We start from the raw sequence: 24,695 nt of genomic DNA on the forward strand, positions 1-24,695 counted from the left end.
AGGAGTATTACTGAGTCTTATGTTATGAACTTCTATTGCTTCATTTCCTAAAAAGTTTAGTTCATCCAAATCGTTAAAATATTTAAATGACAGCTTTCACAATGTCCATGTGTGTCAGAAACTACTTGTTTTTATATTAATACAATTCCCACCCTCTATACAAGGATAAATGCATTCTGGCTTTACATGTTTAAAACTGATGTGTAGATCAAACACATTTTGGACCATTTTTTCCTTCTCCTCCCTTCCCCCAGAGCTGAACTTACACCACAATTACTTCTTTAGGAAAAACAGGCTAAAGATAGATAAGACCTCATGTATTCCATTGAGCAGTCATTGTACGTTATCAGAAGCTAATTCTGTTCCAAGCCTTTTTTTAAAATTTCTTATCTGCATGGAAAAAAAAAAGAATACATAATTCCTCAGTGACTTAGCACTGAAGGGGGCCTCAAGATCATTTACCCACCTCATGGTACTGTGACAGGATTAATTATACTTAACCTCAAAAAACCTGTGTATCCTGTTATTAAAAAGTCAGAAATATTTAAAAAATTATTTGACTGAATGCTAGTCCTTCCAAAAGTGTCTCCTCAGTATAGTTTTCATTGTTGTACATACACAGACTCCTTCTGACCTTGTAACAACTAAGCCATTTTTATACACATGTATTTACATACTGAAATATTTCTATTACTGTAAGTTCTTGTAGCTGCTAATAAAAAGTGCTCCTGCTTCTTCAAATAGGAAAAGCCCAACAAAAGAGATGAAAATACCCAGCAATCTTTTTCTGCTCTAAACAGAGTTCTTCTTTGCCTCTTCATTACCTCACACCGCTCAGACCTTCTCTCAAATTCATTATTATTATTTCAGACTTGGACCCCATACTTCAGAGAGTTTACAGAGTGTACAACAACAGTGCCACTCTACTCTGTTACCTAAAAGATATTGAAAATACGTAAGAGTGTAAAACAAGACAGACCTTTAAACTCTTATTTCAAATGTTCCTTCAGAGAAACATTGAACTCAGTGCTTTTTTTCCATTGGTTGTGCACCTTACGGCAACTAATATTCCACTAACTCTGACCATAAAAGATTGCTGAATTGGCTAAAAAGTACATCCCCTCTTCAGCAACTCTGCTTTGAAATTGTAAAGATCGATCAGAGGAAAACTGCCCTCCCCCTGCCCCTTATCCAACCCAGGAAGACTCCAAGTGCCTGCAGCTACACTGTTCCTAAGGACAGGAAGTCTGATGCATCATTGCTGCCATCTGCTGCATTTTTTTTGATTCTCCCCTGGGACAAAGTTATTCAACATGCTTGGATCCAGACTGAAAACTATGCCAAGTCACTCCTCTCTTTAGCATTCCCTGGAACTGAGAACAGGGAAAGGGGGAGGGAGTTACTTATAATAGTTTTTTTGAAGAAATGCCATAAGCAAACAATTTAACTGTTTTTAATGTCAGCTTAAAGCCACAGTAGTACTTCAAAAGTTCGCAACTATTCAGAGAACTCCCTTATCAGGTAAACAAATAGCAAGATTTTTCCCTTTGTGATTTAACCAATACTAACTCATGCTTTATAGAGAGGAGCTAAGTGTCTTTAAGAGACAGACCAGGGCAAAGTCCGCTTTTCCAGTGCCTTAACAACCACTTCTCCTATCAACTAATGGGAAGAAAAGGGGTGAAGTAGTTGAGGCAAGCAGAAACTTAATCCAGTTTTCCCATACCCTTCTCATGTGCAAAGACACATTTTGTACTTGTTCCTTTGTTTTTATCTTAGGATTCCAGGGATATTTTCTATTTTAAAGCAGCTACAGTGCACATTCATTAAGTCAGATTTCTCAATACTATTTATTGTGGGATCACAACTTTAAAAAAAAAAGGCAATGAGAATTTAAGCAGAAAATACCACTCTTGTTATGCTACATCACCCAAGGAACCCTCTGGCTAAGCTTAACACTGCCACCAACTTGAAAAGCACTTTAAGTTCATTCTCTGCTACTTCAAAGCCCAGCTCCACTGGGGAATAAATTTTGTTACTTTGTTTTGTGTTTTTTTCATTTATTCATGCATATTTTATCTCTGGTATATTTCTCATCTACTCAAAGCCTAAACAGGTCTTCTGTCTGCATGAAACAAAGTGCTCTGAAGCAGCACTTTCATAACCTGAACAATTTATTTTTTTAATAGGTATTTATTCCTATGTCCTGCACACACCTACACAGAAGGCAAGAAGTCAACATGCTTATTAGCTAGAGTATCCTTATCCATCTTTCACTTCTCCACATACCTATTCTTTGTCAAGGAGTAAGGGTTTATCCCAGATATAGCCTTATAGGCATAAAGGTAAAAACATAGTCTAGATTTAAAGATACAATAACACAAGTCAAAACAGTCCTTACAATCTACTGAAATCTAACCTCCTTTATTCTTTTTCTATAATGAAGTCATGCAATTGTAACAAGTCCTGAAGAAACAGTGATTATGCTGCACTCCCAGGCCACACCTGATGCCATGCCCATCTGCAGTTAAAGGAACAGAGAAAAGCAGCATCACAATAAACATTGCAGATCAAATTGCCTAACTCTCCCTCCAACAGATAGATCATGGCTAATGGACTGCTAAGAGTTTTAAGTACACATTCTACACATTGAAATAATTAAACATGAGCATTAGAAGTTATCTATATGTATAAAACTATTCTTATGGCCTATTCACTTTTCTTACAGCCTTAATCTAGAATACCAGACAGAAAGAGCAAACATTGATCAGTATTGATCCTCCACAATGTTGATACTGCTCATGTCCAGTTTAGTTTAATTCTCCCATTTCTTGTTTAAAGCTAATTGTGATCTCTTGAATTACTAAATACCACCTACTAATTATACAAACTGCTGCTTAATATTAAATTGACATATAGTGCTTGTAATACTGTATATTGTCAAATGATCTGAGGATTACATGGTATACTGAATTTTCACTGAGCACATGGTCCTGTATTAAACTAGTAAACCGATTTCCTCAGCTCCTTTTTATTCTGAGGCTTACTATTGAATGGGCTGCAAGAGGATTTTTTAACAACATAATCAAGCAGCAATAAGCCTGAGACACTCTTTTATAGTGCTTCCTAAGAAAAACATTTTTTGGAAGTACAACCAAGTGCCTTCTTTCATGAATTTCTAGTTATTTTTCCCCTGCTTAGAACAACAGTATGATTGGATGTATTTACAGTACCTATAAGGATTGACAAAAATCACTGTACCACACAGATTTGAATTCCCATTAACAGAAACCCATGGCAGCTCCTGGTAATTATTCAGCTAGGTAAAGAATGACTGATGCTAATATTGCAATCAGAGCAAGTTTAAATGGCCCCACTGTAATACCCTGCACTGGAACACATACTTGCAGAACTTCCTGTCACTTGATGACAAGAATCCCTCCTAAAGATATTTTCAAATTTCCAGATCAGGTCTTCAATTTGACTAATCAAAGAAAGAAAAATCTCTGGTCCTTGGAAAATGCTCTGAGAGGCCACACATTCAAATATGAGCATGGCAGAGGAAGAGTTTAGGCACAACAAGTGAAGAAAAAGACTGCATACCTTTAGCATTTTCTCAGAAAGAGTAACTGTCAATCAGAATACAAACAGTCTGTTGGCAGATGTCACCTGAAGTGACAAAGCCCACCTCCATGTTAAAGAAGTTGAAAAAATAGCATAATTATCTCCTGAAGCTAAGAAAAACATCAAAGTTCAGATTCTGCTAGTATCCTCTAAGCTATGTACCTCCAATGTGTAAGTCTAAGCTACTATTGACAAGAAATCCATGGAGACCCTCAAGATGTCAATTTTCTTCAAATGACTTGTGTGCAAAATTACTAAAATTCTGTGGTTAAATACTACTAAAATCAGCCAAACTCAAGAATGTTTGTGTTAGAAATGAACCATACTAGACTTGTGATTGATCTACATTATGCTTAAAATAGCAGTTTCATAGCTACTTCAATGCAGAAGAAAAGACTGTCTCCCTCACTCTGAAGTTAAAACTTTGAAAAAAATGTTAGTGAACAAATGACCTGTGTACTTTTAACTAGCAACCCTAGAAAGTGATTGCTGAAGGGTTCCATCACAACATCAAAACTTGCATTTTAATTCAGTCACTACTGATTACCTATTTGACATTACTCACAGTAGAATGTCTTCAGTTTTGCTCTTGCCAAATAACAGAAAATGGTCGTAATTAGAAAAAATTAGTTATTATTCAAAGAGAAAACAAAAAAATACTTGATATAACCACTTGAGATTAAGAACTAGCCTAATACCTACTTTTACAGGATCTATAGAAATGCATCAAAATTCCCCATAGAAATTCTCTTTCTTCCTGAACAAAAGCATTTGGACTAGGTGTATCAACAGATCCCAGTGGAAAAGCACAGCCAAAACAGCTGGGAGCACAGTTCAGCATATTTCTTCTAAACAGACTCCTAGAGAGCTCACTAGGTGCCATAGCAGTATGGCCCCATATCAAATGGGCAATGAAATAAGGGTCAGCAAAAACATGCACCTACCTATTTTTGCAGTCTAGCCCTCTGATCTCAAAATAATCAAGACACAAGGAATAGCAGGTGATTTTCATTTCACCTGAAGTATGTACTTGCTAAAGGCAATAGTCAGAATTCCAGAAGTTTTTCTCCTTCTGGTCACATTTATGGAAAGATGGAAGTGTCTTAATGATTTTTGTTCGCTAACTCTTTCCTACACTCTGTGAAGTTTTTCTCCAACTATAACCTTGTTCCCAGAACTTGCAAGTGAAGTCCTGGAGCACTGTCAAAAATCAACTTCTGCAAGCATGCCATTACAGAAGGAACCATTTTGAAAACACCACTGTTAACAGAATATACAGGTAATTATGCTCATAAAACAGAATGACCTTCTGATGCTGTGCATGTAAGAGTATCATACTGGTATAACTTAAAGCCTAATAAGCTACAAGAATCATCTTTTTCAGGTAAAATATTCAGCCAAAGAAAAGCTTGAATCACAATAGAACAAGTTACTTGAAATGTACTATTATAGCACTATGGATACATTCCAAGATATCTAAATTGACATCAGCCTTCTCTTCTCATGAAAATAATAGTAAGGTCTCCTGAAATGTAAAGAAATGGTTATGCTCTCTTTCTCCAAATAAGTAGGGAAGAACAGGAATTAAGATTTAATTTTTTTTAAAATAAAAATTCTAGTATGTCAAATTAAAAGAACCAGCATCCATGTAAGCTTTTAATGCTAATGTACCTGTTAAAACACAGACACCTCCAAGCTCTTACTCAAATCTGCAAGCTGCTCTTACTCAATTTTACACACTGGTTTATTGACACTAATGCCCTTGGTACAGGGAAAAAAGAAAAACAGAAAAAAAAAAAAAGAAACCAGCAATCAACTTTCAGAAATATGGCAGAAAACCAGGTTGAATTTTTTCCTCTACTGTCAAATAAGTAAAAATTCACATCTGAGAAATGTAAAACAAAGATGAGAACTCAGAAAAAAAAAAAATTGGGGGGAGGAACAAACAAAAAGTGCACCAGCTTTCTTAGAAAAGGAAAGCACGAGTTTTTCAGAATGCTCCTTAGTGCTTGCTCTGAGCTAAGTTGGAAGCAGGAAGTATCTGCTGCTTAGCATAGCACAAGCAAAGTTCCTGGCAGAACATACACTGAAACCAAACCCTTCAAGATGTCCCAAGAGGAAACATTCCTTCCAATATACAGTTAACAAAGACAAAAATTTGAATGTATTTGAATAAAAATCAAGTCTTCATCTTCTTGAAGATGTATGTAACATTGACTGCAACACAGACACACTACAATGTACAGTATGATCTGCCAAAAGCATCCCATACAGCCACTTAGTGGACCCTTCACAGCAGCACAGCAACAGCAGCACGTGCCACTTGGCATAACTGACAGAGCAACACTCCTGTTACAGATTGTGAATTCCTGCTTGTATGGGTTTGTGCTTTTTTCAATTACACACACATACAAAGTGCATTTCCTGCATTTTCCTCACCTGGTAAGGTGTGAGTAAGAACCTAATTCAAGATTGGTGATACAATTCTTGCATAGCCTAAAAAGCCCTGTACCTTTAATGACTGCAAACTGCCATATCTTGGAGTTTGTGTACATTCCCCCCACAGGGCTAAAGCAAAGTTGAGGTTCCTAGTCAGTATGGAGAATTAACTACCTCTAACAGCTCTGTTCTGGCTGTTTAATGTTGCAATGCTCTCTGTCCTCTAAATTGTTCTGACCTACAATTTTGATGAAGACACAGAGAAAACACCATGTTTCACACAACACTTACTCCAGGGGAACATGCAATTATAATACTTACTAGATGAGAACCGTCCTTAACTTCTTGTACTTGCTGCACCTGCGGTTCAGCCACAACTTTAGTGTCCTGATCAGAAGTCATGAGCTGTCTGCTTTTTGGCTGCTCAGAGAGAACTTTACTGGTCACCTTTGCAAGCTGTAAAAATAAGACAACAAAAGATTCTGTAAGTGGTTGTTGAAATTCCTGAGAATCCTCAGCCACTCCAGACACACCACCCTGATTCAGACTAAAGGTCCAAAGAACTTCCACACGATACAGTTGGGATTATGCATCCAGAGAAAACATAAAATGATAAAGCCACCTTGCAGATACACTCAGCTCCCAGACACTGGCTGCCTTGGGATTACAGATGAACACTTGCCACAGCACTGGGCAAGAAACTTGGGGAAGTTTATCTTGATTCTCACCTTAATTATTCAGACTGCATTTCAAACCATGACTTCTTCATACCACCTGGCAGACTCCACTCACTACTAAACATTTCATCACAAACCTTTCTTCTATAACTACTATAACTTCTATAACATCTATAACTACTCTGATGGTCACTTCATCTTTGAAAAATTTAAGAAGCATGTTCCAACAGTTCTGCTAGACTAGTAATGCTCAACCAGTTCTTCTGCCTTATCATCTCAAAAATCTTATTTTATTTAACAAGTAAAAAACTCAGTAGAGCTGAAAGTCTGACAGTGACATTCCTTTGAAATTTGATGCTATTATTTAATACTGTTATTTTTAAAAGTCTTCAAAACACAATCAAAGCTAATTTAAAGCATGTCTCAAAGTAAATATTGAGGTGTGAAAATCAGGCTTTTAATTTTTTCTTTTCTAAAAAGACGTAAAATGCTTTTTTAGTTTTTTATTCACATGGAAATTCCAGTACTGCATCTGTAACAATGCGTGAGAGATTCACTGCCTTCAAGTTGATGACACCAAATATGCAATCTCCTTAAAATGAAAATGTAAAGATTTGCAGCACATGGAAGTTAGCAGTATTGTTCTATTCTTTAGGAACATAAGCTCCTTTTAGGCCACCTTGACTCCAAGGCTAGAATTAAGAAGACTTTCTTTCAGTATAGGGCATTATGGCCTTCCATGGAATCTTGTCTACACTATATTTTGTAGTGGTCAAAAGCAAATGCCAAATACAACTGACTGAGTATACTCGAAAATTTTCAAAAAAAATTATTACGTTCAGCTATGAATTGATTCAAGCATCTGCATTACAGGATTATGCAAAAGGTATTTATACATACAGTTGAGGAAACAAATATACTGACATCCCCAAGAAGATGAACATTTCAGCTTACATGAACAGCTGCTTACAACTTTGTGCTATTGATGTGAAGTCGGCAAGAAAAATGTGTTTTCAAAAGAAACACATGTACTGTGTCACTATCATATTCTCAGAAGTTTCTATTCCTAACACTCTGTCTCTCACCTTGGAATAGAAACTACTTAAGGAAGAAATGGCACAGACAAAAAACCACGTTAATATGAAACAGAATTACACTATCCCTCAAACAGTGTTACACACAAATATACTAACAGGTTATGTAACGAAGTCTGGGATTTATTCAGGATGTTTATATTTCATAAAATAACCAAAGATCATTCTCAGGATGAAAGCAATTTTTCATAAGCAGTACTAAATAGCCAGACTCTGTGTTGCTCAAAGCCATGCATAGGAAGAGGTAGACATATTAACACTGTGTGAAGTGCCTGAGCTTCTTGGAAAACACTTCTGTTCAAGTTTTTTTAAAGAAATTGTGTTTAGCCTCTCAAAATTTTGAATTTTTTTTTTTTTTTCCTAAAAAGAGCCCAGGCTTCTTACGCATTTCATGTTTGCTGAATGTAACCTCCACTGCTGTTCGCACTACCCCTGGGCATACACTTTAGTCCAGATTCATAAGCTAAAGCCTACAGAAAGACAAATACGTTTCAGTCAGCAATGGTGGTATCTACTCAGCATTTTGATCCCCAAATCGATATTAAGGTCTCTGCATCCTTCTGTCACCTACTTATCTCACATACTCCTATTCCCTTCTAGGATCAGCCTGTCCAGAGCCATGCTGCAATCTCTTCCATCCTCTGGCACATAGTGCTAGCACCAGAACTCTGTACGTCTATGGATAAAGGAAAGGAAACAACTACAATCACGTGAATCTGTCAAACAAAAAGTGAAGTTCCACTACATATATATCCTTTAAAGCATTCGCTGACTGGCTATCAAGCACAAAATACCCAGCTAAATAATTAATTCTAGTTGAGGATAGACAAGTTGTCAGCCAATCTGACAACACACAATTGCAATGCGCACACTGCAACTGCAAATTCCTTGGGCAAGCCACCAGCAATTAGAGCAGCATATCATTCTACTGCTTTTCAGAAGTCCCTTAGATGAGATTATGCAAGATGCTTATCACAGGCCAGGTCTAGATTGAAGCTCTAGGTAACTTTGTTTGCACTATAATCATATTCTCATTAGATACACAGATTTGTTGTGATACACACCATACTAATATCACTCACCTTGTAAACAAATTATTTTTAGTAATGACAATGTCAAACCCATGTATTAAAGTTGAATTTTGATCACCAAGGCTCAAAATGACACTCCAAACAGCAATAAAGTAATTTGTTTGAAGAGGATAAAACCTGCTTCCCAAATCCCATAATTTTTAATAGTGATCAGCCTTTGCCTTTCTGCAAATGGGCAAGTCATACAGAAAGATGCCAAACACAGAAAGAGGGAGCTTCTGTTGCAATTTTCTTCACTTAATAGATCCCACTGATACAAGTCTGCAGGATGTCAGTGCTCAGCTGCAAAATTCCATCAGTTGTGAGATACTTCATAATGCCTCCACATGCAGGGCTGTTCTGGAAAGTTAATGCCACCTTTTCTACTGTAGAGCTGTCACTTACTGGATTCCTAGAGAACAAAATGTACATGACTGCAGACTCCCATGACTATCATGTCAGCAAATACAAGGGCTGTAGAAAAAGGCAGTGATACTTCAGAAACAGAAAACTAATAAAAGTCATGGAAAGTTAAAAGCTCTCCATAGGAAATGTTTTAGCATGTTTTTCATTAGCATTGATATATATGTTCATATAAAAGCTTATTTATAAAAACCACAATCAATAGCTGGTAATTCTAGAAACACAGGTACAGATTCACTGTTTGAAAGAGTTTATCAGCTGAATTAGTGACAAGTTAAATGGAGCATTTTAATGCAGCAATAAAAATTATCATCCAACTGAAGAGTTAACTTGTCCATGGCTTTGAAAGATAAGGTTTACCAGTCAGCAGTTCAATGTGTCTTTGCATAAATAAATGTCACAGCAATAAGCAGGAGACATTCAAGAGAAAAATGCAAGTTGGCATACCCATCTGGGATATAGTACTACCTACAGCAGAACACTGAGCTATCACACTCAAATGATAATTTTTTCATCACAGAATCACAGAGCAGTTTTTTAGTTGAAATGGGCCTTTTGAAGGTCATTTAGTCCAACTCCCCTGCAAGAAGCAGGGACATCTTCAACTAGATCAGATTGCTCAGAGTCTTATCCAACCTGACCTTGAATGTTTACACGGAAGGTGCATCTACCACTTCTCTGGGCAACATGTGCTAGGCTTTCACTGATTTAGAAGCACTCATTTCAGTTCTACAAATGCATATAGTAAATCACTGTATCCTTCTGGCTTGGCATCTGGTCATCATAGAGTAATCAGTTCAGCAACTTGAGTGTAACTCTGTTCTTGACTCTACTACAGATTCTCAAATACTTATGTAGACAACTACCTATCCCAAGATAAACTGCCTAGATTTCATTGAGACTTATCTAAAATAGTCCAATCTTGGTTTTTAAACAGGCAAGACAGAGATTAAAGCACAGGTAAAAACATTTTTCTTTAGATACGGCACAACATTCAATGATGCTTGCTTTCCCTTGCATTCCCCAAAACTGTAATACACTGCTCCATCTGCAAAACTAGTAATTGCAACAGCAAGGGCAAGAGTGCCTTATAACTCATTTTCTCATTAGCTTGAGGGCAATGGGGGCAGACACCCTTCACTTGTACAGATCTGTCCCTGTGGACACCTGGTGAGTGTTTAACCTGAGAAGTTACAAGAATATTTTCAGGATGGACTGAGACCATCTGGTCAAGCAACAGGGTATTTCAGCCTACTGGTTTCACTCTGCAACACAACCACCTTCACAAATAGAAAGATATGGGTTTTTTGTGGGGAGGGGCTGATTTTTACATTTTCTTTTTTGTTTGAGGTTTTTCTTGGGGGTGGTTTTAGTGTTTTGGTTTTTTTAAAGTTGACAGCGTGGTTCTTTACTTGTCAAGTATTTTCAAAACCATCTAGTTATAAGAATTCTGTCATTTCAGAAAACACCAGATACAAACCAGCAATGGCCCACAGAATGACTATACAGATAAGTGCACACAACCACATGATCACTCTTGCCTGGGTACCAAGCCAAGCAGAGCTGGGACTGCTCTCATCCAAAAGCCACACGCGTGTATTAATTAGTGTGGTGCTAACAACAGACTAACCTTTATCTGCATTTTAGCAGTGTAAAGGTTAGGTTTAGGTATCTTTGTATGGGCAGAGTTAATGTGCAACTGTCAGAAGGTATTTATAAACACACTGCATCTGCATGCACCACAACCTTGCAAATAGTTTGGAAAAGACATCTATCTCCTTGATTGTTACACAGTGAAAGCCCTACTGCTCATGCTGACCTCCCTAAAAACTTCCCTGCAGTGTAGCCTCCGATCCTCTTGCTTTCACTTAGTAGATCTCTAATTTTTCTAATTCATATTCAAAGTGTGCTTCTCTGCAGTCTGTTTCACTGTCTAGAGTTATTACAGTCGGAGAAGCAGCATGCATTCTCTCAATCAAATCAGTCACATAGATCTGTTATTTAAAAACATGCAAAACCCTAAACAATGCTCTAGGGCTGAGATCTTGCCTGCCAACTTTCAGCCCAGAGTAATCAGCCCTTAAAAAGAGATTTACAAATGCAAGTGCTGACAACTAACTTTCACCCTGCAAACAGCAACATCGTAAAACAAAAAAAGCTTACTAGAATAAAAGAACTTTTCACTGGTCTTCCAGCAAGTACAAACAAAAATAGATTTGAGTTTGGCTTTGTGCAGAATTCTTCCTAGCAAACATTTTAGAAACTTTAAACACAGATTAAGTTTTTACAAGGCTAATACAGAAATACACTCGAGTAACATGAGAAAGCTTAAAATGTTTTCCAAACAGAGGTGCATTGCTTAACTTGAGCCTCATAGCAAACATCCAGATGCAAGCCAAATCCTCTTTCTACTGTGAGAGAGAACATACTTTCTCACCATCTACTACACACTTGCGTACCCATGATGATCACAGCATCACACCAGACGTAATCAGAGCTATCACTGACCTCGGCTCTGAAAAGTCTTAGCACCTGCTGAAGACATCACATAGATATTTATATGAGAAATAAGAGATGCCTTTTCCAAAAATATGCTACAAATTTAATACATCAGCTCCTCTTCAAACAAAGGTTAACTTTTCTTTATTAGTTTCAACAGCACCGTGAATAGCCAAAACATACACAGTGTGCCAAGACTTTAGTTCTCAGTCCCAGTAAAGGTGCCAACTCAGATACAGGACATAATGTTTAAGCTTACACAGACATCATCCTCAAGAAAAACTGGAAAAACCTTACTCCTGAATGGCTGGAAGTTTCCCTCTTAGTGTCACAAGCACTGATACAAACTTTCAAATTGCATCATGTGATTGTTTGAGAATACTTTCAAAAAAAGATCTCAGCTGTTAGTTAACCCCTCACCCTGCCGCATGGGCCACATGCTACCATTCTGTAGATGGATAATGTCATCCAAGCTCTATCATGCTCACAGAGAAAACTTGTGACAGAACTCAGGGGTTTCCATCTTTCCCTTCAAAACAGGAAATCACTTTCTTTACAGAGCAGATTTGACAAGCAATCTAGCTTTCAAAGGATGGCATTATTTAAAATAAAACATACTGTGAATAATTTCCATTACCACAGCAGATTAAATACCTGCAAATGAGAAAACTAACAACACCAAAAGCATATCTGTTTGTGGCGATCTCCGCAATAATCACTGTGCCTACATCATTTGTAAAATCTCTATTGCACAACAGCAATTAAAAAACTGACACGACATAAATATTTAGTCACAGCATGTGTCTACAGAAGTCTTGAATGCTTTACTATTAAAAATCATCATAAGGTTCTCCATTTGTTTAACTGCTGATTAGCTAAACAGTTGGGGAAAAAGTTGAAAATTCACCTCTGGAGCTTAGTGTTTAGACCCAGCAATTTATGCAAGTCTGTCGGACGAAGGTTTCAAAATGTACAAGCATTCAGAGTACGTGCCAGCATGGTGGCTGGAAAGTTAGATTTCAAAAAACCCCAGGGAAGTACCATTGGATTTGTTTCAGTTTTCCTTCCTGCCAAGAAAATTACTCTTGCCCCAGCACACTCCAGAGTAATGCAACTGCTGGGTTCCTGAAGAGGAACACGGACATAAGCACTGGGGGTAAGCCTGCAACAGAACACTTGGCAGACTCAAGGCACTTCAAAATGCACAAGGCAACCAGGAGTTAGCAAGAAATACTGTGTCAGAAGAACCTAAACCTTAATGCTGTACTTCAACACTCTTCAATAGAAAACACAAGCACAAATAATTTAGTGCTGCTGCATCTACTTCACGAGTAGATTTTTTTTAATCCCTTCTGTTGTTTATAATGTTGACAGCCTCCAAAATTGTTCTGCAATTCTATTAATTATCCCTTTTCCCTTTAAGAAAGGCTGAAATAGTAAATCTTCCTGTTTAAAAGGAATGCTGCTTTTCTTTATTTAAAAATCTATGAAACATTTCTGTGTGAGGCTTCCCAAGCAATTCACAACTCTCATCATTTCCTGAGCATTCTCATTCACACAGAAACCCATGCAATGAAGAGCACACCAGAACCGATTACTCTGCAAGTCTGCAAATCCAGATCATTACAGTAATTAGCTGTCTAAAAGATGCCAAGCAGCAAGTTACTAAACAAAGGTGATAAAATACCAAAGAAACCTGATACTGGTAAATGATAAGGGCTCTGCACAGAGACATACGAAAAAGCTCTTCCAGTGAAGAGCAAGAAAAATGGGAGGAAGGTAAAGTTACAGTGTTACTCACCATCTCAAACAAGATGATGTCCACAGCGCACAGAAGATAATAGGATGACCTCCACCAACAAAAAGTTATGATTATCATTGTTTTATCTAGACTTTAGTGCACTATGTTTTAAATATATGGTCTTATGGTCTCTCACATAATTTCTGCAGCCCTCCTGCATGCCAAGAAGCTTCACAGGCAGTTGCTGTCTGATGTACACTCAAACATCACTCCAGAGATGGACCAAGAATCCTGTGGATCACATCCTCTTCAGCAATGCAATAAACCAGATGTTTAATGGTATACAACCTAACAAAAATCTTACCATTTAAGAACACTAGAAGTGCCTACCAAGCATGCATAAACCACTGGGAGGAATGTGCCTTGAAGACAAGAGTGATTGTGTCATGAGCAGCTTCCAGTTTGCTTATGGCTTGTTCTCAGTTTCCAAGTCTGAAGCAGCACTCTCCTGACTGCAGGCTGAAGCACATTACATTAAGAAACCCAACTCATTAATTAACAGGAGTTGCTTCATGCTGCACATCCATCACAAAGCCACAAGCTTGTTTTCTTCACTGTAACTGGACTAACAGCACACACCCTGCAGGTTATTCATAAAGATATATATTTAATTTCTATTATAACTATCATGTTAGATAAGGTATTTATCAGATGCTGATTTCAAAAGTACCACACTTAATTAAAATTCATCTGTTGACTCTCTGATTTTCTAAGAAACCCCTCAAATGGCAGACTTAAATTGTTAGCAGCTCAGCCAAATCATGACAATTCTGAAAAGTGGAACGCTAACTTAATATAAATTAATTATGACTGTAATTCTCCACAACCCTGTTCTCTCTTGATAAGCTGAATGTAGAATCACACATTCTACATATATTACCAAGGCCTACAAAAAGCAAAAAACATCTCACATTGAATGAAAAAGGTCTTCTAACTTTCTCAGGAAAGAGATTAGGAATTTGTTACTCAAGTAGATATACCTCTAAGTATAATGATTTCCTACTAAAATGCTCCACTTGCCCTCCCTCATGTTTGTGGGCATTTGACTTCCTATCTCCCAGCTCTGGCACAACTTCTTTCTTACTTTCCCAGGACAGAAAACATCACCAACAAGAACAGAATTTGAGTAAATCTGAACACCCTCTTCGCCAGTTAAACAGAGAATTACACAGTAGTTGTTACCTGCATATACACTTTACTTCTGTGACCACCAGAAGAGCAAGAGAGGAGAGAGGACTCAAGATGAGCACCTGGTGGCATTAATCCTGTCCTTCTCTAGAAAATCAGAGGAGCAGAGCACTGCAATTCATGTACTTCAGTTCTGAGTGGAACCAAACAGCTTAAGTCCACACCACTCTGCTGCTGCTGTTACAAAACATCACAGGTAGTTCCAACACCAATTAAAAAACTCCCAAAAAACAACAAGCCAAAATCAAAAAAGGAAAGGTACAGTACCATATCTGCAGGACCTTTACAACAGAAACCCCAGCATATCGCACATGGCCAGTACTGAATGAAAGAGTGAAGGACAGGCCAGTGCAAGCCACTGCTCTTCTGCATTGAAATAATCTGAAAACTAATTAAGTCTAAATACACGGCAAACAATGCTTTAAAGTAGCTACAGAATGACAAGCTTGGAGTTGGACCCCACACTCTGCACAGTACTTCATATCTGCCTCTGCTTCCAAACTACATTTGAAATACATTTGTTAAATGAGCCTAATCATAGAGGCAGACTAATTTTTCATATAATCTTCCAAAACCAGCCAGCCTAAATAATGACTAAGAATATATAACCCCTAATATTTATGCCTAACATGGGTTAAGAGAAACTGCAGGATGTGTTGAAAGCTCCCTCCTTCTGCAAGATTTTTTCTTTAATTATTATATTTTAATAACTGATAAGGTTTTCATCAGAACATAGGCATCATATATTATACTAACCCACTGCTCACAATTATTTCTTGTAGCACTCCCATCCACCTGCATTTACCTGTTACACTAAGGTACAAGGCAACAGCCTATGCTTCCAGTGTCCAGTGCAGTAGGATTCTGATCTGCAAACTCAAGTCACAGCTGAGGCAATACAAAGTCTTGGTATTTTTACTAATATGCATGAATTTAACTGCTAAAATTGTTTACTTTCTACACAAATATTAATTCTAGATGCTTTGGGGTGATCTTTGATAGGATAATTTCATTTTCTCTGAAAGTCAAAGCTTTTCAATAACTTCAGAGATCTTTAAGCCAACAAATTAGCTGAGAGACTGTTCCAGGCTTTTAATGTAATACCAATATTTAATATCAAATAGTGTTCACTGATGCAGAAGTTAATTTTGTCATTTCATGCAAATGTTAAATGATAGGAAAAAAAAATATGGAAAACATCACAAAAATGTTTCAAAATTTTAGCACCATCAAACACAAAACCTCACATAAATCAACTATCATCATCCATGTTGCTTGTCTGCACTAATGTGACTTGAGCCAAAAACTGTACAACACTTCTGTACACAAAGAAAGCAGAAGAGCAATCGATTAGAAACAGTAAATTGAATTGGAAAGAAAATTCAAGCTTGCCCTATAGTAGATAATGCAGGAGCAAATACGTGTTAGCACTAATGACTGGATTTCACAAAATACTGTTCATTCCTGTACTATTTTCATATAGTCATTTACAGAACACTACATGGTAGCTTAAACTTCTGAACTCTCAAAATAGGCCTGTACTGCTCTTTCCCATAGCCAAACAAGACAATACAAGAAGAGATTAACATGTATATCAGAAAAAGCCACATGGAAGACTTCTCCAATATTTTTTTCTATGAACTATAGTTCTTTATTTTGACACATATCTTATTTCCAGCAGGTAAGTTAGTTTGGCACTCTGGACACCAAATCTGTCTCATCCTGCCCTACCTTCTCTGAATTCATGCACATGAGGAATTATTACGCAAATATAATATCTTGCATAATAATGTATTTTCTTTGTTTCCCTTCCTTCCCCATATAACTGGCCTACTCTCATTTAAACAATGAGGTGGAGTTTTTGATTTGGGTTTTTTTTTTGTTTTGGGTTTTTTTGTGTTTGCTTTTCTTTAAAGTAGCTATTGAAGGGAAGTGTGAGATTAATTTTCCTATTCCTCTGCTGAAGGAAGCAACAATTAAGCATACTAAGAGCTCACACAGAGCAGTGAAGTTTACAGAAATTGTTGCACTTTCACTATGAGAGAGTTTCAGTCGAAGACAAAGTGATTCCTAATTTGAAGTGAAAACTACAAAGACACTGAACTTTGCTGGCTAACATACTCACCAGCATCTCAGCATGTCAGGCTCACTTTAGGTGGACCTGTCATTTCATAAATTCTGTTTGTTTAACAGAACAGTTACAGTATTTTACTGTAGTTCTACAGTATTTTACTAGTTGCTTCAAGTATTTAAAGCTAAGAGGCAGCAACCGATGGTCTAGTTGGGTTTTCCCAGTTCTTCAAAGAAACACTGAATTTTCAAATGCTGCAACACATGACGAAGTTCCAGGAGGTTTAGCACTTGCTTAGAGGGAACAAGTTAAATGTTGTGCATCAAGACTGTCAGTTTGGCAATGCAGGGAACAACGAACTTCCTTGTTTCAATTGCTGAATGTTCCTCCTCACGATTTACCAATACCAGCTCTAAGTTTTCCGCATTCTTCGCTACACTGCTCACCAGAGAGTGGCTTAGGCACTCACAGCCTGCCCGTGACTCTAGGCAGAACACTTGGAAAAGGTAAAGGAAACAACTAACCCAGCTCTGATGGGCAGAATTTTATGACCATCATCTTCCTCAGAAAAATTCTGAAGCTGGTAGAAGCAGATGCAGTATTTTATGATGAAAGACAAGATTAAAAACATGACTTGAAGTTATAGGGTTAACATTTAGTGAAATTCCAAGGGTGAGAAGTCTGACCTTCTTTAATAGATCTTAATAGTCTTATCTTAGAATATTGCTCTTACTTGGATTCCATGTTTCAAGTCTTCAATCAGTTTTGCATTTAAGCAAGAGGTCAAAAGCTGCATTTGAAATTTTCAGGACACTTAATATTTTTAGTACTTTGAATTACTATTTAAGACACATACATAGCTTCAAAGCCAATTTGCCAAGCTCTTTATCATGACATTCTGGGACCATACAATAAACTCTTAGTTCAGGGAAGAAGAAATCTAACACCATGGATCTCAAATTTAAATGCACACCGAACTAGAATTCTGGAAAAGATCTGATGCAAACCAATGGGACAACCATTACAGTCCTCCTGGAATGTATCTTCCACACAGCAGGCCTGAGAAAACTGAGAAAAGGATCTATACCTACATAAAGTCCAAGTGAGACGTATATCTAACAGAATAGATGTTGATAATGCCAGTGATAAGCAAAGTTGGGACAATTTTTGTCCCAACAAGAATGTATACAGCAATCCTGGACAATGCAAAGACTATTTCAACAAACAGTTGCAAAACAAACCACCTGGAATGAACTCCTCTCAAGCTCTGGGGTTTAGGGTTTTGGTTTTTTCGTTGGTTTTTTTTTTTTCAGATGACTTGAAAAGCATTAATTGACCTAAAATGCTAGTTTAAGTTTTGAAATATGTTCAGGACAAAATTTAAAGTGAAATTTAACTACTTACAGAAGAAGCATCATTCAACTTTAAGCATTTTTTCTTTTTGTAAAAGAAAAGGAAGCTAATGTTTTTGACAATGATTATTTCATTAACCTCTTAGCCAAAAATAGAACTTAACCCCAATAATCTAGTCATTTTAGTATTACTTCCTCTTTCAATAAAGGCTAGCATCCTCCATTACAAGCTTCACCGAAACCAGAAGCAACTCTTGCTTCGTTTTTAAAACACTGTATGAAAGACTATCACCTCCTGGGTGCACATTTGTTCACAGTTAGAGCACCCCACCTTCCTAGAGTATCACTGTAATCAAAACTACTGGTAATTCAGGTTTTGACTCACAGTTAAAGGATGGACTGCCAATATTTTATCTTGGATTTAACAACAATAATCCTTCCTTGCAAATCAAAATAACTGGGCACAAACCCTTCTAAAAATTACACTTATTCCTTGAATCCAGGCAGTTATAATACACAATGCTAAGAAAATTATAATCATAAAAAATAGACTATAAGCTAAGCTGCAACATATGTTCATTAAAAAGAGTCCCTCCCCTTCTTTATAGCATAATTTTTTGGACATTTATTACAAAGAATTGGGCAAGAAGCTTTAAATGTGAGCAGGGACACAGTCCTGGAGACATGCCAATGTAGACAATGATATTCTGACCAAATTGTTTGCCTTGCTGCTTTAAACAGCAACATGGTGACCATTTTCTGTCCCTATCTGTCAGGCAGCAACAACACTGAATGGGAATGAAACTCTGAGATAAGACTGCAAATTCTGCACACAGAGGTAGCTCAGCACTTAAAGTAACCATGGCCCAGTACATTCTTCACTTTTGCTCTACGCTTTAATTCCTAGAACAAGAATCAGAAACCAGGAGGACACATCCAAACATTTGAGCATAAAGCCTCAGCATTAGGGTATGGAAAAGCAAGCTACTTTGGACATTGGCCTGTTGATTCATCAGTTCCTTGTTTGAACAACAGTCAGAGTCAGACTCTGTTGTGGGGCAACCTGTGACAGCATCACAACCTGTGAAAATACGCATATGGATACCAACAGTGACCGAAAACAAAACCATAAAGCTGCCAAGAGACATCACTGTAAAGCTTTCAAACCTTTCATTAAGCTTCTGCCAAATGAGATTTATGAAATTATTTTTTTTTCTCAACATAGTTGCTATTTAACTAATATTTTGTTTCTCGGGTTTCCCTGTCAGATCACTGGCATCGTGTAATTATAAAATACTTTACTTGAAAACAGACTGTAAAACATTGGATTTGCTGAGAAACACTGACAAACAGATTAACAGAAATCGATGGTGTTTTTAACACTGTAGATTTAACAGATTAACAGAAATCTACAATGTTTTAAGTAAGTTTGTAATTCCACTAACAAGACAGATGGAAGTCTGTCTTATGAATAGTACCAATAAAGTATTCACCATTATTGCTTACTTCCAGAAGTCAGGAGAGAAGGGCCAACATGAGGCTGAGAGAGAATTAACCCATCCAAAGGGAAAATATTGTTTAGATACTTGTGCAAAAACCTGGAAGAAATCTAAAAGAAAAATAATTATTTAGACTTACAAAAAGCCCAGAACAAGCTTTAGATAAAATAACTGTATGTTCGTCACACTGAAAACTCAGTGTATTCCTGAACATATTCCATGTGAAATTCTGATAGCATCTGAAGGTGTAATTTCCAAAGTCTGTATTGCCAGTGCTTGCTGTTTTCAATAATGAAAGTGATATTGGCATTTTAGAAAAGAATCCCTAACAGATAAAGCAATTGTATCCAATTCACCACAGTCTACCACAACAGACAGATGTCTGTATGTTTCTATAGGCATCCATATTTTCATCTATATATGCAACAGTCCTGAACTCAAAGCTGTGCATACCTGCCACTACCTTAAATACAGGTACACTGAACTCTACATGGCCATAGAGGCAATCCAGAATAAACCTCTACTGTAGGATGTGCTCTCCGGGACACCAGCTCCTTACATGCCAACAGCCTTACGAGAGTAACAACAGAGCTGCTGGAAGTGCAGAGGTGGCAATCCATTCAGCTTATGAACAACTGATTCCTTTTGTATTACATCATTCAACTACCCATTAAGGAGCTGGACTGACAGGATCCAGAATATGCATAGCCCAGCCCTCCATGGTAAACGAGAGCATTCGAAAAGATTAAGACTCAAAGAAATTGGTGATTCATCAGGGTGTCAAAACAGCGCTTCCCCAATTCCCTGCAATGTTCTAGGCCAAGCAGCTAGTCACATATTAGTAACCCCTGTCAGACTTCCAATTTTGGAGTTAATTGCTGTTCCTGAAACACATACCCAGACACAAAATACCTGCAGCAGCACACATCACAGAATGAACACTGTCATGACTATCCTAATCGCACATTTACACTGTATTACAGTCACACCTAATTTAAGCACTCCAAAGTACCTTTGTTGTCTGCAGGCTCCATAGCACCTGCTTCCAAAAGAGGGGCACCCCCCTTTGGAAAGGGTATGGAACTAACCACACTGATGTGAAAGACCAATGATTTCATAAATCCTTGGCTCCATCACATCACCAAAATTTAAGTACCACCAGCTGAGAACCAATTAACAGAAATTGTTCCTATCTTACAATACTTTTATGGAACTTGAGTAAATGAATGGGTGGAAGAGAAATCAACTGCTGGTCTCCTGCTTCTAACAAGTTCTTCAAACTTATTGGCTGTAGACACATTTTTACCATTAGACAAAGTCATTATATGCTTAGAGAGAAAGAAACAGATTGTTGAAATAGAAACAAGTCTTCAATTATCCAGTGCTTATAGTACCAAAACATATTTGACCAGGTGAAATATCACTCAGTTTTATATTCAGAGAAGTTGCTTCAGAGTGCAATTTTTGTGTTTGACTGTTATGATACACTAGCCTGCCTTGAGTTTAGCAGAGGAGTTAATGCACAGGAAAAGAAAACAGAGCTTTCCCAAAGCATTAGTTTGAAAATGCAAGTGCAGTTAGAACTGGTGCCTTTGACAAAGCACATTATCAGTTCAGGAGAAGAGGGTTTGCACGCGTGTCTTATCTTTTTTGAGGGATCACAAACTTTAAAATAGTGTTGGTTTTAAGTTTTACATCACTTTCCCCTCCCTAATCCAATTACTGGTTTCTGTAGTGAAATCCACCCATCTACGTCTTGTATATGGACGAAAATCAGAATATTAATTTCAGTACATGCATGCCTTGCTTTCAGAATAACACTGCTCAAACACCCTTCCAGGGCCTTTACTACAAGAGTAGCTTTTATTCTTATCTTCTATACAGCTCTCCACACATCACTGCCTCTTTCAAAACTGCAAGGGAGAGGGTTAATTTTCTTCCTTACAACATCCTGTTTTGTAACATCCTGTCCGTCCTACTCATACCTGTGTGCCCATTCTGAATGCAAATGCACGAGTCTTCCAATATTCCTGTTAGCTGAGTATCACTGATTACATGCAGGAAAAAAAATGCAGCCTGAGATAATTTTCTACAGTTATGTCTAAGACTTAGACAAACCCATTGTCCAAAAGTGTCGTTTTGCTAGTAAAGGCTTGGAACAAAGAAACCACACTTATGTGTTATATCATGTAACAGTTTCCCACATGTGTGTGTACATGCACACAGACACAAATCACCCTCCGAAAGCTCAATATTCTCCAGACTAAAGAACACATTTCTTTGCTTATTTCACCTCTTTCTGCCAGCAACAGCCCTCCTGACACTGCATTCGTGAGCTACCTCCACAGCCACCTTTGCACTCCAAGGCAAGAGTGCTCTTCTTCAATATCAATAAAGCTGTGGCCTTTGCAAAACCTGCTCCTTCCAACACGGGCACAAGAGAAGGGAAGTCAAGTGCTTTATGCACTCATTTGTGTGCCTTACCTGGTAATTTACAAGAATGTGAATACCTGATGAATATATACAGACATGATGAAATTAAACATTAATAGCACTGAAGGTCGTAAAAGCCACCTAGTTTAAAAAAAAAAAAATCAAACTGATGGAACACATCTACACCTAATTACTTTGTTTTTTGTAACTCCTTTTTTGCTACCTTTAAGCCGTCACTTTAGATTTGTCATGCACTATGGTCACAAGCATGCCTTTTCCGTGTCTAGCATGTGCATTTTGTGAGGTAACGTAATAAATATTTAACAAAGAGTTTATATTACCATGCCAATTAAGCTCTCAACTGATTTAAAGTCAAAGCCACAGCAAGATATGAGACTTTATAAGGGATGCAGCAACAGATCAGTACAGAACATGTAGATTAGACAAACCTGACTGTATTGACTCTGCAGTTCATTAAATAAACCAAGGATTTAACTTCAATCAAAATAAAACATCATCATCAGAAATTATCTACATGGTTTCTGTATGTCTCAAAGAAACCCCCAAACAAAATCCCCAAGCCCCCAGAACTGCCTCCAGTTCCAGATCTTCTATTTTGCTCTGTAATGAAACAGATTTAAGATACAGCCCCTTATCTAAGCAATATATATAAAAAATACATATCAGTCATTCGTACTTTCTATGTGTATATTGGCACTAAAGCCATCCACAAAAAGCAACCAAGGCAGCACACACTTGTACTGACACCTTTACTCCCTTACAGTTTTTATGTATAAATGGGTAAAAAAAACCTGGAAAAAATTACAAAGTAAACAATTCAGTCTAACCCAGAACACTGTGTGTGCTTAAGGACCTGATTAAATACAACTGTTTATCAAGGAACAAGAGATCAAATGTTTTCAAATAATTCATTTAAGCAAAACTTCTACCTCCATTCAATTAAAGATTATTTTTCCCCAAAATGTAAGACCGATTAAATGTAGGAGTAATTGTGGCTTCTATATAAATAGCATACACACATAAATGACAACACATCTAGAGAAATAAATTTTTCTATAGACATTATGCATAAAATATATACTGCTTTTTGTACGTGTATTATCAGGCCTCAGCCTAGTTTTCACCTCTCTTTCACGTCCTACAAAAAAAATAATTAAAAAATAAGAATATCAGTGTTGTTCTAATAGCTAGAGTGATTAAACTGATTGTTTCATATCTTGAGAATTGACTTGAAGAAATGCTTACAAATCATCGGGGAGAAGTGAAAGTTCAACTGATAAAAAGTTACCAGACCAGAATCAAAACCCAGGAGTTGTGAAATCCCAGCAAGTTGAAAAAAAAAATACAACATGCTTTGACCTTTGAGAATTTATCCAATCTGTAAAAACCAGATAAGTTTGACATGAAACTTTAACCACAAGTCAGACTTACAATAACAATCCTTGAGGCAGTACTTAACAAAGATTCCTTCTCCAATTTTACTAAGGATTCAGAGGCCAACAAAACTAGGCCAGAGACAAGACACAGAATCGGAAGCCAGAATTCCCATGGTTTTACCCCAACAGTGACTCAAGTTTAAATAGTGGTTTTGAAAGCAGCTCGCTCTCTCTGTGGCCACAGGCAAGTCTTAACCACTTTGCCTCAATTCGCTTACCTGCAGAATAAAAATAATTATACTTATCTGCAACACAGGAATCTCACACAACAAACATTGTTTGGCAAGTGAACATCTGTTTAAACTGTGGACAAAGCTACGTAGTAATTTTGAGCACCTGGACAAACTGAAACCGAGAGTGAAAACAACTTCGCTGAAGCAGTTACAAGGCCCAAAAACAACTAAATCCTGGGGGCAACGCAGCGCCCGTGCTCCCGCAGGTACATCCGTGCAGCCTGGGCGCACCCCCGGCCCGCCGGCAATTCACCTGCTCAGGACACGGCTCGCGTGGAAAGTCAGCTCCGTGCCCGGAGCTATGGGCCAGGGATTGGCACCGCCTGCTACTCCGGAGGGTCCCAGCCCCCCATAGGCACCGGCCCGGCGGCCGGGAAGGCTCCAGGCGAGTCCCCCCGGCGCTCGCCCCTTCCCGCTCGCCCCGCGGCACACGCGGTTCTCCCTCAAGGCCCCGTCGGAGCGGGGGCAAAGCTCACCCGCTGTGCCTGGGGCGGCGAGGCCGCAGTGCGGGAGCGGCCCCGGCGGCTCGCCCGCCCTACCCCCGCCACCACCGCGGCCCCGAGCCGGGATCCTCCTCCTCCCTCCCGTCTCTCCCCCGGGAACCGCCTCGGGTGGGAAGATGGCGGCTCCGGCCGCCTCCCCGGTGCGAGGGGGCGGCGGAGCGGGAGGTGTCGCTTCCCTTTCGGCCCCGCCATCCCCCCGCACCGGGAGATGCGGGTGGGGAACGGCCCCAGCGGGCGCCGCCGCCCGGAGGGCGCGGGCCGGGCGGCCCCTCGCACTTACCTGTCACCAACAGCCGCCGCCGCCGCCCTCGGGCCGGGGCTCGGCACGGGGG

General features: G+C 38.4%; 1 protein-coding gene across 4 annotated transcripts in view; it reads right to left on the reverse strand.

The window, feature by feature from the left end:
- Positions 1-24,695, reverse strand: part of LARP4B (La ribonucleoprotein 4B) — a 55,567-nt gene extending 30,872 nt beyond the window's left edge. For all 4 annotated transcript variants that reach the window (XM_033520400.1, XM_015618511.1, XM_033520397.1 and 1 more), the window contains exons 1-2: positions 24,644-24,695; positions 6,385-6,519 (exon numbers count right to left, since the gene is read on the reverse strand). In XM_033520400.1, the coding sequence (XP_033376291.1) occupies positions 6,385-6,465 (81 nt within the window). In that variant the 5' untranslated portion in view covers positions 6,466-6,519; positions 24,644-24,695. The remainder of the gene's footprint in view (positions 1-6,384; positions 6,520-24,643) is intronic.

This window comes from Parus major, chromosome 2 (assembly GCF_001522545.3).
Source record: "Parus major isolate Abel chromosome 2, Parus_major1.1, whole genome shotgun sequence".
In the NCBI taxonomy this organism is placed as follows: domain Eukaryota; kingdom Metazoa; phylum Chordata; class Aves; order Passeriformes; family Paridae; genus Parus; species Parus major.